We start from the raw sequence: 15,398 nt of genomic DNA on the forward strand, positions 1-15,398 counted from the left end.
TCTGGAAGCTGTGGCGTCTTACAATGCTTAAGACTAGGTCAGTACACTAACAAACTAGTATCTTGGAGAACCCATATGACTAAGTAAAAATGCAGTCCTGTTCTCTTCCTCAAATCACTTGTTCCTTAAGTTGTAACTGGAATGCGCTGGAAAATTCCAGTGATGGAGAGTCCTGTTTACTGCAGGCAGTGTTTCGTCAAAGTCTCCGTTACTTCTGTTGTTAAACACTGCTGCATGGATAACACACCATACTTACGTTAGGAGATGTGGCTGAGGGGGAAAGAATCAGTAAAAGTTTGACTTAAAGATGGTGGGATTGTAGGAACTCAATTCAGCATCAGTGGGAGAGAGCAAGATCTAGTATTGGCAGCAATGTGGAATTGTAACATAGCTTTTCTGCAGACTAATACTTCTAACAAAACAATCACTGCCCTATTGCAAATTAAATCATGAATACTTTTCCTTAGTCTCTGATTTTGAAAAAAATAAACAGAGGCTGAGCTTCTAGTAATTATAGCATTTTGTAAAGCAAGGGGCAGCCAGTGCTATGTGATACTCACTAGTAAAGTGCAGAAGTAGCTGTAAATGCTTTGGTGTGGGTGTGCTAGCAATCTGGAGCAGTGGAAACCTATTAGTAATTCTTAATAACATTTTCCAGAGGCTTCCACTATCTAATATCCTTAAGCATGGTGGTACCTTTCAGTGCAACTTTAATATTGTTCAATTATGACCAGGAATCTGAAATTGCTGTATAATAAGAATTAAATCTGTGTTCAAAAGGGTAGTGGGTACAACAAACTTACAATGTGCTCAGCAGCCTTATTTTGCTGGGCAATGTTTATAGTAAACTACACGAACTGGTGAGGTTGTTTGATCTGTCTGGTTCATAGCCCAAAACATCCTGCCATAATTGGAGGTCTGATTAGATTACCATGAGGAGGCTACTGAATTTATCTTCTGCTCCAGGTATCAGAAATGAGTATAAGCAATATAAGTCTGTCATAAGTGTTCTGTGCTGTAACTTCCTTGTCTTCAGGACAGGAACAAAGTACCTTACATTCCTTATTCTGGCTTCACCCTTTCTTCAGGCTAAGTAGGTGTAACTTAAGCAGTTTGACTAGTGAAGTAAAGTATTTCTAATATAGAAATCTCTTGCAAATGTTTATTACTTAAGTTATGACCAATTTAAAGAGTTTCTCTGGGCTCTTAATGCTACTGATCTTCTAAATATGTGTAAAGAATGTTTGCTTGATCCAAGCTGGAAAAGTTTATTAAGACAGCCAACAAGACTCTAAGTTGTTCCAAAGAATCATAAAGCTGGAGATTGCTGTTCTTGAGTGGATAGGTGTAGGGGGATATCAAATTTATTGCTAGCATTGGACTGTATTCTTACTGAACAAACCCCAAAAGATATCTTTTTAGGGGAGCAGGGTAACATATCTTTTTGTCTTGCAGGAGGCGGCACTTTGTCTCAGAGTACACACCAATTGACAGCAATGTAGCCTTTTCTGTGAATTCCCATCGTGACAATGGTATGTCTTGGCTAAGAGTAATAGATTTATTAGAAACTCAGCTTAAGTGCATCTCCTTCCTGTGGATGGGCTCTGGAATTTTAGCTTTGTTAGGCCACGTAATCCATTTTTACAGGGCTTTATTTCAGTTTTTTTGGCTGGTATCTCTCTTCTCTTAGAGCAGTACTTAACCATATTCTGCTGGATGCTGAAAGCCCTGGTTGCGCAGTCTATGGGGCCTATCTATGCTAATAGGAAGTTCTGAAGTGCTTTGTAGCTGGGGATGAAGGTGGCAACATGATGCTAAAATCAATTTGATCACTTACTGAGCCATCCACATATCCATTCAAAGCATGCTCTGAAAGAACTGTAGTTTAATTTGTGTAGCAGCTGAGGTAGCTCATTATAATGCTTATGTATCTTTTAGCTGCTTCCTGCCTGTATTTGCTGTGCCCACTGCTGTCAACGATAATTTTGCATTAGAAGGGGCAGTGTTAGGTACAAGCTGGTTTCTGCCCCCTTGATCTCAATCAGGGATTGTGTCCCTGGGTCTGACTTGTCAGTGTAGACGTTGTTTCTGGTGCTTACTACAAACACAGCTAGAATAAAATTTAATCTTTCCTAATGGACTTCAGGAGAATGCTGCTTAACTGACTTCTCAAACACTTACTGTTTACTTCTTGCTGTTACAGGAAAAGTTACCTGTGGTGAAAGGCTTGGTGAAAGGTTTGAGAATGGCCTAAGGATGACATTCACATCATGGGGAGCTTTCTGTGTCAGAAATCCACGTCCTGTTATCCTTTTCTCCGTGGTCTTCATTGCAATGTGCTGCTCAGGCTTCGTGTACATTAAAGCAACTACAAACCCTGTAGATCTCTGGTCAGCCCCAAGCAGCCAAGCTCGTAAGGAGAAGGAGTACTTTGACACACACTTTGGGCCTTTCTTTCGTACTGAACAACTTATTATTCAAGCGCCAAACAGTCATCCAGACACCTATTCACCCTATCCATCCGGAGCAGATGTACCTTTTGGGCCTCCACTTAGGAAAGACATTCTCCATCAGGTAATTGGGACTTCCCAAGAGGAAAGACCTAAACATACCTAACAGGTATAACCATATGGAGTTGGCTTCCATCTGTAATGCCATGTGTCCATCAAAACAATTGCTAGATATTCACATATTAAAAATACTAGTCTTACTATAAAAGCTTTTTGCTGAAAACTTTTGACCTCTTCTATTAGAGGTAAACTTGCAAGATAAGTCCCAGTTAAGTATTCTTAGTGTGAAGACAGAAATAATGAGATTTAGTCATGTGCTTCTATTCATATGTGCCACTGCTGTTGGAAATTTACGGGAATATAGCATGCACTTAAGTTGTGTCTTGTAAGGGAAATGCTTTCTTGTGCTGCTCTTAAACTATGATTTATTTATGTTTTTTTCAAGGTTCTGGATTTGCAGGATGCTATTGTCAACGTAACCGCCTCTTTTGACAATGAGACTGTAATGCTGAAAGACATCTGCCTGGCTCCTCTTGCTCCCTACAACAACAACTGCACTATACTAAGTGTACTGAACTACTTTCAGAACAGTCATTCTGTACTAGATCACACTATTGGGGATGAGTTCTTTGTCTATGCTGACTACCACACTCACTTCTTATACTGTGTTCGGTAAGCAGTATGATTACATGTTTCTCTAGGCCAGCTAGGTCTTTGTCTTGCTGGCAAACAAAACTAGCTAGTTCTGGCTGCCCCCTTGAACCTTTTCTTACTCCTTTTTATAGTCTCAATACTGTGTGGAACCGCAGATTGCTGTGGAATTGCAGAACAGCAGGAGTTGCATCTTAATCAGTTTTCAGGTTAAGCATGGTTTGGTGCAGACACTGGTTCCGTTTACCTTAACCATGTTTCAGATGCTTCTGAGAATTCTGAAACAGAAGACAGTTTCTAAGCTTTCACTTCAGTTTATAGTTCAGTTGGGTAGAAGCCACTCCTTGTCTTGGAAGGTATAAGAAAGACACCTTTAAAACTGTATTTAAATTCAAAGCAAACATAGCACAAGGGCAATGTCTGGCTGGCAGTCTTATCTCATTTCTCTCTTGATAGTCAGTTATAACATAACAGCTTTACTTTTCTGTCCGGTGGTGCTGTCCCTTAGTTGTCAAGCAGAAGCTAACAATAATTGCTGGTGATCTCTTCAGGGCTCCAGCATCACTGAATGACACAAGCTTGCTTCATGATCCCTGCTTAGGAACGTTTGGTGGACCTGTATTTCCATGGCTGGTGTTGGGAGGATATGATGGTAGGTGGCAAAACAGTGTTGCGGTTTGAGTCTTGAAAGTATGTACTTGTGTACTGCCTTAGGCACCAAAGGTGCATTCTCATTCAACACATTTAAATGCATTTCAGAGAAACTGGAGTTTTGTTAAACTTTTTTAGTAAGTAAGGGTATTTTAAAGACTTCAGTAGATCAGTGCTGAGATTGGAGGTAGACTGCTTGTATTTGATGCTTCCAGAGTAGTCTGTTACTGGAACATACTTGTCTTACTGAGAAGTATGCACGTGTTCAGTCTACTTAAGGCCTGCTAAAGGATCTTTAGTTTTTGGACACTAGGTAAAGATATGAAGTATCTCAAGTTGACATGTTGGGATATGTATATGTTTTGCTTTTGAGTTAGAATTAAGTTTTGTTACTGATCTGACAAAGCAGTTAAGAGTAGATTAAAATGTTGACAAGGGAAACCATTTCATAATTCTGATGACAGAATTTTGTTGAAGCAATTTATCACATTAAACATAATTTGATAGATACAACAAACATAAATGTACTAAAACAGGCTTTGAAGGCAAGCACTTGATTAAACTGTAGATTTTTGTACTGGCTTTGAATGCAAGCACTTGATTAAACTGTAGATTTTTATACTCGCTTTGAGTAAAACCGAAGTATGCAAAAAGCACTGTGTTTAAGAAACCACATCCTGTTATCTCACTAAATGGAAAGTCATAAGCACTGGTTATATAGTAGCTTGTTGTCTAACTGTGCAACAGTTTAATGTTGGGGTGCCACAAAGGTGTTAAATAACGAATGTTTACTTTTGAATGCAATCTGGAATGCTTATCAACTTCCATTCTTATTTCAGTAGTGTCTACTATTTCAGTAGGTTTTTTTGAGGACTCAGTGTTCTTAAACAGAATGCATTTTATGGAGTTGTGGGGATGGGTTTGCTTTGGACAATGCTAATTTTAAACTTAATTGTACCTGTCTATACTGGAATGTTAATAATTTTTTTCCTACTTTATAGATGATAACTATAATAATGCTACAGCTCTTGTTATTACTCTTCCTGTCAACAACTACTACAATGACTCAAGAAAGCTAATGAAAGCCTTGGCATGGGAAAAAGAGTAAGTAGGATTCCTGTGTTTTGAAATGCATATGTTACTTAGAGCAACCTTTGAATGTAGATACATGAAAAACACCTGTGCTGCACTGACAGTTTCTCAGTGTAACTGCAGGGATGTTTTGAGAAGCAGCAAAACTTGTTAATGGTAGACTATGCTGGTCATAAGACTTTCACTTTGTCTGACATAGTTCACTTGCTTTGAGGAGATAGGTCCTAGTCTTCTTCGTGGCCATCTAGTCCAGTAGCACTTGCTGATAAGTAACTTTGGAAAGGATTTTATATATTTCACTTTGGCTAGAATTACACAAGTAGACTGTCCAATCCACTGGACCATTACCACCAGTGGAAAGGTCTAGCATTTACATGTAACTCTTAAACTGTAATTTTTACAAAAGCCTTCAAGATGAGGATCTAAAGCTTTCAGTCCCTTCACCATATTGAAGAGCTGACGTTGGCTTACACAGGCCAACTGCTCTGGCTAACAGTTCAGATAAAAACTACTAGAAAGTCTGAGACTAAGTACAAGTATAACTAGTGTCTACTTGTGTCACAAGCACCTCCCTTCAGTTAGGGGAACTGAAATAAGGGCTAATAAATTGTTCGAGTACTGTAAGCAAGCTGCAGTCATATTTCATGTGTGCACTTTGAGGCTTAACTTTGAGGGAAAACTGCACTTGTGCTTTGAAATAGTTTATGCTTATGCAAGATATCTTGCTGTCCTCAAACTCTGGAGAGAACATGGAAGGTATTTCAGCACAGTGTATTTCTAGTGCTTGGAGTAGAGTTCTAGGTATGCGTAGTCAGCATCCTGCTTTTAAAAATGAGGAATGTCCCTGAAACTACTGCTTGGCCACATTGCACTCTTGTACCACACAGATGATTTAAATTTACCTTCAGTTGACTTCCAAGTATTGCTAATACAAGATGTTTTATCCTTTAAAGTGTGATGGGATCTTTTTTTTTCTTTTAGGTTTATTAACTTTTTGAAGAACTACAACAATTCAAACTTAACTATATCATTTTCTGCGGAACGGAGTATTGAAGACGAAATCAATCGTGAAAGCGACAGTGATATTGGCACTGTGTTGATAAGCTATATTGTAATGTTTGTATACATCTCCATGGCTTTGGGACATATCCAGAGCTGTAGAAGACTGCTGGTATGTGTATAGTTCTCATTGCTACAGGTTGCTGACTAGTTTTTCTTAGCTTTAAGTGACTGAAGTATTTTTTGCAGACTGCTTACATTCAATCTTGTCTTAAAGCATTGAGCCCTCATCCTAGCAGGAGCTAGGACAAGCATTGTCCTTCTTGTCGTACTTGAGAATTTGTGTGCTTCATAGCCTCAACTAAGTCTATTTTCACTTAACGTGCCGTTAACTTAAGCTTTAAGACTTGTAGACTTAAGTTGGTTTTTTTTCAATATCTGGATCTTCAAAAGAACTGGAAAAGTAAGCTTTCTACTAGCTTTGCTAAATGTAAGGGTGTTTTTTTACCTTTGCTATAAGCTGTCCTGGGTGGTGATGCTGGTTTGGTTGACAGTCATTACAACTTTTTTTTAGGTGGATTCAAAGATCTCCCTGGGCATTGCAGGAATCCTGATTGTACTGAGCTCGGTAGCATGTTCTATAGGCATTTTCAGCTACTTTGGAATCCCACTGACACTAATTGTGATAGAAGTAATTCCCTTCTTGGTGCTGGCTATTGGGGTGGACAACATTTTCATTATAGTCCAGACACTTCAGGTATGTATTCTTTCATACAGACTCTCCTAAATGTGCCTGTTATCTTTGAAGGCTGTTAACTTGAAGCAGAAGGTTTTCTGCATTCCAGTATTCAGCCCAGTCTGAGCAGCTCTGGACTCTCTCACAAGATATGTAGTGACCTTGAAGACAGACAAGATTATATGTACACTGATCCCCCACAAAAAAAATAAACAGCTGCTTTTTCTTACCGCTGGCTGATATCAGGCTCATTTAACATAGTTTCTAGTCCGCATACTAGTGAATAATACTTTGAACATCCTTCTCTGGTAGTTGTAGAACTTCAGTATTTTGATCACTTGTAATCTTAGTGTATTGTGAGCAGTAATCATGGAATAAACTACATGCTTCAGACTATGGACTTCTGACATTAAGTTTTAGTTGGTAATCGTCTCTTTAATTTGACAGGTTCAATAACCCACTGAAACTGGCACTGCCTCTGGCAAGTGTGTGGTTTTGTCTGAAGCACTGAACTTATTACTGTATTTTAAGTTACGTTTTAAGCAAGGCAACAGGGGATGCTCATGTTGCTCTTGTATTAGAGAATCTCTGCTTTTTTATCTAACTCATGTTAAGGCAGTGAAAATGCTAAAAGATAGGTTTAAATTCTTAAAATTCGGTGGCTTCTTTAAGCTATATGTGAAAGCACTTTTTAAAGTGCACGATTCCTAATTATAATAAATTATTACCTTAAAACAGAGAGATGAGCGCCTCCAGGGTGAAACTCTGGATAAACAGATTGGCAGAGTCTTGGGAGATGTGGCACCCAGTATGTTTCTCTCATCTCTTTCGGAGACTGTGGCATTTTTTCTTGGTAAGACTTTTTAATATTTGAAGATAAGGGCCTTATCATATCTGCATGTTGCAAGAATAAATGCAAAACTAAAATATAAACTGGCATGGTTAAAAAGATGTAACTCTTCAGCTTGAAAGGCTGGGCTTTTTTACTGATTTGTCGTGACTAACAAGACTAAATTTGACCTTAGTAAGTATCCAGTGTCAGGGTGTACTAACTCCTGTATTGCATTCAGTCATCTTCCCGCTACTTGGAAAAATGCCCCTATGACAGATTGTTTGAGGTTCACTCTTATGTGTGAAGAACAAGTATGTGTTGGAGGCATATCTTATGTTGTTACCCTTAAAGTATAAATTGGCCTTCTTTCATAATGAACTTATTTGCTCAGAGTGTAATTTGCCATTGGCTCAACTGGCATTGAGTGGCTTAATATTGAAGCAAGGTCTTGCTTGACAGCACTCCTTAACTACCCTCTTACGCAGCCTGCACAAGACTGGTAACTTTGGAATTAAGAAATGTCTTGAATCTTGTGGCTTTGCACAGCCTTAATGCTGTCAAACAGGTCAAAGACATCAGTCATAGCCAGGCTTATATCAGCTGTTTTCTTTACTCTGAAGAGAGATACTCTTTGTCATGCTACAAGGCTAGCACTTAAATTGGGTATCTGTCTAGAAAATGCTCGTGCGTTTTGAAGAGAAGGGAGCTTGCTTAACAAACTGGGTCACTTCCTTCAGGGACACTGTCTACGATGCCAGCGGTTCGCACATTCTCCCTTTTTGCTGGAATGGCTGTGCTCATAGACTTTATTCTTCAAGTCACTTGCTTTGTAAGTCTCCTGGGCTTGGATATTAAGCGTCAAGAGGTGAGTGTAAATGCATGTGTAACTGCAGTGTAATAGGGATGGCATCTTCTGCAGAACCATACTAAATCTGCATTTAATCCATTTTCAGAGGAATAGACTGGATATTCTGTGTTGCATCAAAAGCAATGAAGAAATGAGTGGAGTACAGCGTTCGGAGAGTATCTTGTTTCTGTTCTTCAAAAATCTGTATTCTCCGTATCTGCTTAAGGACTGGATGAGACCAATAGTAGTATGTATACTCTGTCTAAAGTAAGCAGTCATCTAAACTTGAGCAAAAGTATAGTGAGCCTGAAGGTCTAAATACTGAAGAAAAATCTTCACCACAGTGAAACAAATGAAGCTTCTGGTATTTTTGCTTTCAGCATTAGTATTGGAATACTTTTGTAACTGCAAGAGTATTTCTAGTAAATAGAGGCTTGACCTTGGATTGTCCGAAGCCCAGATTTAAGAGTTGCATTACTGACAATCAAATCGCTTTAGGTGTATGTCAGAAATCATCACACGTTGGCTCCCATGCTGCATTAATCTAGACTGTTGTTGCTGAATCTGTGATTTGGTTTGAGGCTACTGTGCGTATTTACCCAAGGTGTTTGGCATATCTTTCACTGCTGCCTTCTAAGTATAAATTTTCCCTTATGACTCCAAAGGGAGCTTTGTGTAAGTAGGCTTTAGGTTTGTACTAAGCCTGGGTAGCATATTTAAACTAGAGCCTCTTTGCGTGGTTCCTATTAACTTAGTAAGTTACTTCTATTGTTTGTTGTTTCTGCCCAGTCCTCACTTCCATGACTTTGGTGGTTGTTTTTGTTTTTTTTTTTTTTTTTCAGATAGCAGTGTTTGTGGGTCTCTTGTCATTCAGTACAGCAGTTATGCACAATGTAGAGATCGGACTGGATCAGTCTCTCTCAATGCCAGATGTAAGTCTTAAGAGTGTGTCGCTCTTCAGCAATTTGTGGCTGAATTGAAACCTTGATACCTTGTTGTGCTACCTCAATGTTATGTAATAGTAACTCAAAACTTTGCCTTTAAGGACTCCTATGTAATGGATTACTTCATCCAGCTCAGCAAGTACCTGCATGCAGGTCCTCCTGTCTACTTTGTCCTAGAGGAAGGGCACAACTACACCTCTTTGGAAGGGCAGAACATGGTGTGTGGTGGAATGGGATGTAATAATGATTCACTTGTCCAGCAAGTCTTCAATGCTGCAGAAATTGGTAGCTAGTAAGTCTTTCATGCTTTTCTCTGCATAATCACATGGAAGAGATGTAGCTGACGGGTATGTCCTTTTAATTTAGTTCAGGCTTAGCTGTTGATGGTACAGCTGACACTCTAGTACTGGCTTTATATTGTGTTGGGGGTGGGAGGGGAAGGGAAAAAGCTGTGGGAATCTCCTAGAATGAGGATAAAACCTGTCTGGACTGGTGGGATATATTGATTTTCTTGGGTTTGGAAAAGGGGCTTGATCCTTCAAGGCATCTGGGAAGAAAAACTCACGAAAATATCTCAGTATGGTTAAGCTCTCCTAGAAAAGACTTGCGTGCTCAGCTTCTAAACTTGTGTAGCCTAGCAAGCCTAAGCAAGAATTATATCTGGAGTTCAGTAGTAAACATCTGAAGAAAGTCTCTTCCTGATGCTTTCCACTGTAGTTGAGTGGTTTTACTTCAGCCTAACTGAAGGAGGAGCCTTGCTTGAAAACTGAGGAAACAATATCTGGAATAAGATGGGGCATGGAGTGGACAGGGGAATGGAAAGATGAGCTTGGCAGTGGAACTTGAATGCAGGGAAGAAGCTCCTGCTTGCTGTTTGCTAGCTGCGGTGTTACAAGCAAGACTGGCTCCTCGATGGGGTACTGGGGCACAGGTAGGACTATATGAAGAGCTCAGTAGCTTGGACCAGAATGAGTTGACATGGTGTAAGTCAGCACTGGAGAGACCAAGGGATGTGTTGTGGAATGACACATTACTGATGATGGATATGTTACGTTGTTTTATTAGCACAAGGATAGGCTATGCCCCATCATCCTGGATTGATGACTACTTTGACTGGGTGAAGCCACAGTCATCCTGTTGCAGAGTCTACAATACCACTGGACAGTTTTGCAATGCTTCAGGTATTAGCATCCATCTTGTTGCTAGGGGATTAGCTTGGTTTATAAGTTTCACAGCCAAAACATTTTATCATGGTATGAGTCAGGCGAATAGCTCTTACTGTGAGCAGGCACCTCTTGAGTTGCCCTCTTAATTTGTTTGAACTGCTGCCTGAGAGAACTTCAATATTCTACTGGAATGCTGGAGGCTGAAGACAGCCTACCTAGACAGCCAATGCTAGAATATTAAAAAAAAAAAACTTGCTATAAAATTTTTGATCCTTCCGCTAGTTTCACTAGTGTGCACAAACTTTAGTGCTCTGTTTTTGTTTGGATCCTTCAGTTTAATATAATTCTTATTGGGCCTAATGTAGATAGCTTATGGAATTGTATTGCAAGTCAGAAGTTATTAGTGTTACAACAAAGAATACTTGAACTTGTAGCTGACCTTCTTCCTGTATTTCTTCAGTCACTGATCCATCCTGCACTCGTTGTCGACCACTGACTCAAGAAGGCAAGCAGAGGCCACAGGGCAAAGACTTCATGACATTTTTGCCAATGTTCCTATCGGATAACCCTAATCCTAAATGTGGCAAAGGGTAAGAGCCATATTCTGTATATCTTGTTTTTAGACCAGTGTGTAAAAGATACTTGCTGTGGAAGTGTGACTTATGTCTACAAGGTCTGATATCTAATGTCCTTCTAAAAGGCATACAAACATTGACATCTCACCTGTTCTATAGTATTTTCTGAAACAAAACTGGAAAAAAAATCCATCGTCAACTAAGTGGAACAGCAACTTTCCTCTGTACAAAGAGGAACAATTTCTATAGTCAGTCTGTTCTAGTATATCCAGTGTAATCTTGAAATGTATTGTGCTCTGAAGCTTTTGTCAGTTTTGGGAAACTGTTAGAAACAAGATTATAAGTTATAAAAGCTAATAACTTTGAGTGGTGCACACTGACATCTAAAACATTACTATGTTTATATAGAGGACATGCTGCATATAACTCTGCTGTCAACTTTATAAACAACAAATCTGATGTTGGAGCTACCTATTTTATGACTTACCATACTGTACTGAAAACATCATCTGATTTTATTGATGCTATGAAGAAAGCTCGGATTATAGCAGATAACATTACTGAAACCATGGGCATCAAAGAGAAGAACTACCGGGTGTTTCCTTACAGGTATGCTTAGATCTTTCTTGCCTTAGTGACAAATATTCAACTTGAGGAACTGAGAAAAGGTGCTGGTTAATAAGATGTTAGAGACTTGAGTTTTGTCTAACAGGAGGTAATACAGGGACTCTGGAATGTCTAGTAAAACTACAAAACCACAACTTAACTCAAGAAACCTGTCCTTCACTACAAAGGTAGCTCTGGCTTCAGCTTGGGCACTTCCTGGCTTTCATAGCAGGGTTTAATAGTTCTAACTGAAGCAGATATGTCAGCTTGGGTCATTGCAAGCTGTAATGTGAAGGTATTGACTTCAAACTTAAGTTATTTAAACTTAAAGCAAAGGCAGCAGTGATGTCAAGTACTACGTGTCTAATCCTTGTATGATTAACTAAAGACTCTGTATAAGAGTACCGCAATGAAGTTGAGTTGGAATTGGTATCTGTACAGCAGAAATACTAATCTCTGCTGCAAAGAATCCTGGCCATCCTTATGGTCTCACTGCATGATGAATCAGTTCAGACCCTCTGTGATAGTTCCTGCAGATACCACAGCCTTCTGGCAATTACTGCAGCTGCTTATATTGAAGAGTGGGAATTGCCCTGACCTCCAAATACAACCTTTATTTGAAGTGTTAGTGGAGAATTGTCATACAACAGCCAGTGTTCCATAGGAGTCATTCCACTGATGGTGGGAATCCAGGTCCTGTTGCTGACTTCTATGAGGAAGGAACTACTTTATCCTTAGCACAGAAGCTAATCTAATATTAGTATATAACAAGGAAGATGGGTAACTGCAACTTCTCTTCTTTCCGCAGTGTGTTTTATGTCTTCTACGAACAATACTTGACAATTGTGCACGATGCTATCTTTAACCTCTGTATCTCCTTGGGATCAATATTTTTGGTGACAACTGTGCTGCTTGGGTTTGAAGTATGGGCTGCTGTTGTAGTTTCAATAACTATTGCTATGATAATCATCAACATGTTCGGAGTGATGTGGCTCTGGGGCATCAGCTTGAATGCGGTTTCATTAGTAAATCTTGTCATGGTAAGTTAACAAGCCATCCCTCTGCTGCTGTTTCCAAGTCTTGAACAGTTCTGCATGTCTTACGTGTATATTCATGATGCCAAATAGTATTTTCTACTAAACTTTGACAGGCATTTGAACAGTAGTGGAACTATCTTAATATGTCTAGATGGTGTGTAGAAAATAGGTCTGACAAGTAGTGCTAGAACTGATAAGATACAGCTTACAGTTCAATTGCTGTATTGCATCTGGTGCTGGTACACTCTTCTGCAGCAACAGTTGTATTGCTACGGTATAGGCCAGGTGCTGTTGCACATCAACGGAGGATGTTCAGGCCCAAGGTAAGGACACATAGGTTAGTGCTAAGGCTTCTGCTGTACTTATGTTCTATGAAGTAGATCTGTGATGTGCTGGCACCAGTGTTGTTCCTGCATAAATGGATGAAACCGCTTGAGCAGAGAGTGCCTTGGTGAAACACTCCAGAACTTAGTAACTAATAGCTGAGCGCTAGAGCTCTGCCTTACCTTGCTCTCTAGAGATTTATTGCAGATCTGAGAAAGTTGTGAGAGAGTAAGTGGCTGCCCCAGTTAGGCTTATCTAGCAGGTAGACTTGCATGAACATGTGCCTAGTTATAAGATTTGCCAACTGTTCAGTCAGTGTTATAAATGACTATTTAAACAGCTTGGTTTTAAGATTAAACTGAAGCGTTAACCCCAACTGAATCTTTATGGTATCAGGTAAGCACATATATTCAGTGTTACTCTAAAGCAATGTTATTGCAGCTAATATCCTTAAACTGATTTTAGTGTTCAGTGTTCACTACATGCATTGTACTGAAGCCAGCTTTCTTTAACATGAAGAAACTTTTGTCATCCAAAACAATCTAATATTCTGATTCCTATTTAATCAGATTAATTGTCCATTAGTCATGTCTGGTGTTAAAATGCCGCACAGTGCCTGCAACAGTCTCTAGTAACCAAGTCATGCTGAGCTTCTAATTTCCAGGGATGCTTTAGCCCTGGGAACCGAACACAATGCTAGAACTTCTAGCCTGTCTAGAGCTCTGACTAGACACTTTACCATCAAAGCAGTATTTTGCTTTGATGGTAATGGTATTTTTCTGTGTGTTTCTTTTTCTCTCTCTAGAGTTGTGGTATTGCTGTGGAATTCTGCAGTCATGTGACAAGAGCGTTCACTATTAGTACTAAGGGCAGCAGAGTAGAGCGTGCAGAAGAAGCTCTGTCTCACATGGGCAGTTCAGTAAGTCCTGTCTGTATGGGGGGGTGGAATGAGTAGCCAACTTACAACTTCACAGACTATGCCAATTTCCTTGAGCCATAAGGACAGCCTTGCCATTTTTTTTGAATACTTGATTAAAACTCTTAGAGGTCAACCTAGGCTTCTATAGTAATAGGGGTGATCAGTTTTTAGTCTGATGTTACTACTACCTAATAGTAGAGAACAGAGCTAAAAGCCTCTGCTGAACTAGTACTTTGGATTAACCTTGAATTGTCCCATTAAAGTTTAAGTGCTTCTTTTTTCCAAATACTCAGAGGTGTGTAGGAAAGGTTGTTCTGAATATGGGATGCAATTGAAACTTTGGGAATACAAGTAGGGCTCAGCATTTAGGCAGTACTGTAGTGTCATTTAGACTAAGATAAGCAAGCTGGATGGGGTTGGAATACGCAGTTCTGGTGATACATGTCCTGGACCCAGGTAAGGAACTTCACTGGAATGTGAGCTACTTCAGTAACAGCTTTCATCTGTGTCTGCCTGAAGTAAAAATAAAACTAGGTGGCTGTGAGATTAGAGTGGATTTTTAATCATGGTGAGTGTGGCCTGTGGTGTCAGGTTCTAGTGTGACCAAGAAGTTGGAACTCTTCTCCTGAGTAGGTCTTGGATTTTGGTTCTAAGGACTAACCTAAGATATGCAGTATACCTTTTTATAAGAGCCTCAAATTACATAAGAATTTTAGCAAATGTTAAATACTTGAAGCAAATGAGTTACATAAAGCCCTACTTATCACTTAAACCCACTTTTTTATTGACAGGTTTTCAGTGGTATCACACTGACCAAATTTGGAGGAATTGTAGTACTGGCTTTTTCCAAATCTCAAATCTTCAAGATATTCTACTTCAGGATGTATCTAGCTATGGTTCTGCTGGGAGCAACACATGGACTAATATTTCTTCCGGTACTGCTTAGTTACATAGGTAAGATGTGATGGTCTGCTCTAAAATGCACTTCAAACAAAAATAGTTAGCTGTCTTGTCTGTGGACACTTTCTCTCCATTAAATAGGAAGGGTTGCAAGGATAAAAAACAGTACCTGAATGTGCCTCTGTCATTCAATTAGCTGGTCTGTTGGAAAGCAAGGATTGACTGGTGGCAGTGCAAGCTCACCGTTGTGGGCATGCTGAGCTGAAGCAACTGTGGCCTGCCCTGTGTGGTTGCACTGTGCTGCTCTTCATGGAGGGGGCTGCCTAGGCCTGTGTGGCTCAGCATGATTAATGTCTCTAAACTTGGGGAGAGGATGGTGGGTGAAAGCATTAAATCTGTTGGGGGACAGTGTTACTGCATTTTTTTGCAGTAAGGATGATCCAAACGCTGTCCTCTCGAATCTGGAAATTGATGCCTGTGGTGTAGTTCTTAGGCTCAGTTAAAGTCTGCTTTTTACTTACGAGGGTTAAGACTGATGGTGATTCCCCTACTGCTGAATTCAGCTATTAACAGCTGAGCCAGAAGCATGTTTCTGAAGTCTCGTCAATG

The 15,398-nt window shown here is 39.7% G+C and overlaps 1 protein-coding gene across 1 annotated transcript in view; it reads left to right on the forward strand.

Annotated features, from left to right (window-relative positions):
- NPC1 (NPC intracellular cholesterol transporter 1) overlaps positions 1-15,398 on the forward strand; it is a 28,006-nt gene that overhangs the window by 11,872 nt on the left and 736 nt on the right. The window contains exons 7-24 of the mRNA XM_054190746.1: positions 1,456-1,532; positions 2,204-2,574; positions 2,956-3,182; positions 3,713-3,813; positions 4,814-4,916; positions 5,886-6,075; positions 6,478-6,660; positions 7,378-7,492; positions 8,209-8,336; positions 8,425-8,565; positions 9,161-9,250; positions 9,364-9,554; positions 10,328-10,443; positions 10,889-11,018; positions 11,412-11,612; positions 12,418-12,649; positions 13,776-13,889; positions 14,681-14,843. Of these exons, the coding sequence (XP_054046721.1) occupies positions 1,456-1,532; positions 2,204-2,574; positions 2,956-3,182; positions 3,713-3,813; positions 4,814-4,916; positions 5,886-6,075; positions 6,478-6,660; positions 7,378-7,492; positions 8,209-8,336; positions 8,425-8,565; positions 9,161-9,250; positions 9,364-9,554; positions 10,328-10,443; positions 10,889-11,018; positions 11,412-11,612; positions 12,418-12,649; positions 13,776-13,889; positions 14,681-14,843 (2,873 nt within the window). The remainder of the gene's footprint in view (positions 1-1,455; positions 1,533-2,203; positions 2,575-2,955; positions 3,183-3,712; positions 3,814-4,813; positions 4,917-5,885; positions 6,076-6,477; positions 6,661-7,377; positions 7,493-8,208; positions 8,337-8,424; positions 8,566-9,160; positions 9,251-9,363; positions 9,555-10,327; positions 10,444-10,888; positions 11,019-11,411; positions 11,613-12,417; positions 12,650-13,775; positions 13,890-14,680; positions 14,844-15,398) is intronic.

Source organism: Rissa tridactyla, chromosome 2 (genome assembly GCF_028500815.1).
Source record: "Rissa tridactyla isolate bRisTri1 chromosome 2, bRisTri1.patW.cur.20221130, whole genome shotgun sequence".
NCBI lineage: Eukaryota > Metazoa > Chordata > Aves > Charadriiformes > Laridae > Rissa > Rissa tridactyla.